Here is a 1152-nt window from a genome sequence, read left to right as displayed (position 1 = left end):
ATTATGTTATTTCACACACTTGATGTAAAACTTCCAAGGAAAATGTATTAATTCATTCTCACTAAAGTAAAATTTTATCAATAAAATATATATATATGTATTTATATATCAATATTTGAATAAACAAATTAATTCAACAACTGATGCTAAAGTACTCAGTTATTTCATGGTATAGTTTTGAATTTTATATTTCTACCTTTTCAAACATATAATGCTTCCTTACAATATATATCTGCTTTGTAAGAAAACCATTTTGGTAATGGTAGACAAATCATTATAATTTATAAAGCTTGTGTTGCTTTGGGAAGTAAATCGTTTCAAAGTTATAATGAAAATAAACTTACAATTTATATGTGTTTGTTGGTAACTTTCTATTTGTAACGCGGGAAATTTCAATTTTCGTATATCCGTTTATTTTACAGTTAAATAATTCAATATTCTTATTCATCTATTATTCGTATATTCATGTTGCACTTAAAAAACTTTCTGGTCATGTTCCAAACATATAGAGACGTAACATGTACTGTATAACTTACGCACGTCTAAATTTAGACAAACCCATTTTCTATAATAACATAACAGTTTAAATTAATGACACCAACGTCCTCTACATGTTACATAATATTTTTGGCAAGGCCTTTTAAGTTTCAGAATGACTACTTTTAGCTGATTCTTCAGATCAGATATCCAGATTCTCTTAAGACTTTAAAATTTAGACTCACCTTATCTTTTAACGATACACATGGAGGGGGATACGTAGTTCCGGTAAACCTTTCATTTACGTATTCCTGGTCAATAGCCTGTCTCTTTACCTTTATGGGAACATTACGTAATGTGACGGATACAACAGACCCTGATCGCGGTGAGCGACCATGGGGAAGACGTTCTGTGCCCTCACAATGGTCAACCGGAGCCAGTTCATCATCTGACATATCCAAGGCCGCGTTTGTAAATCCTTTAATAGTCAAGTCGGGCAAGACAGACAGCTTCTTGGCACTTTTATCACAGAATGTTTTCGAATTATACACACCACTGAACTTATCATCTTTCTTGTCTAAATTTAAACTTGACACTGACAAAGTTTCGTAACATATTGGGCTCTCTTTTTTCCATTCTACACCACTACAGTTCTTTTTACTTTCACTAGATGGC

General features: G+C 32.0%; 1 protein-coding gene across 2 annotated transcripts in view; it reads right to left on the bottom strand.

Annotated features, from left to right (window-relative positions):
* The window catches only part of LOC106471310 (solute carrier family 26 member 6-like), a 44136-nt gene extending 43038 nt beyond the window's left edge, over positions 1-1098 (bottom strand). For both annotated transcript variants that reach the window (XM_022399915.1, XM_022399916.1), the window contains exon 1: positions 723-1098. In XM_022399915.1, the coding sequence (XP_022255623.1) occupies positions 723-932 (210 nt within the window). In that variant the 5' untranslated portion in view covers positions 933-1098. The remainder of the gene's footprint in view (positions 1-722) is intronic.
* Positions 1099-1152: the final 54 nt, after the last annotated feature.

This window comes from Limulus polyphemus, unplaced genomic scaffold (genome assembly GCF_000517525.1).
Source record: "Limulus polyphemus unplaced genomic scaffold, Limulus_polyphemus-2.1.2 Scaffold4530, whole genome shotgun sequence".
Classification (NCBI taxonomy): Eukaryota; Metazoa; Arthropoda; class Merostomata; order Xiphosura; family Limulidae; genus Limulus; species Limulus polyphemus.
The sequence above is the reverse complement of the archived record's forward strand: the minus strand, read 5'-3'. Positions and strand labels throughout refer to the sequence as shown.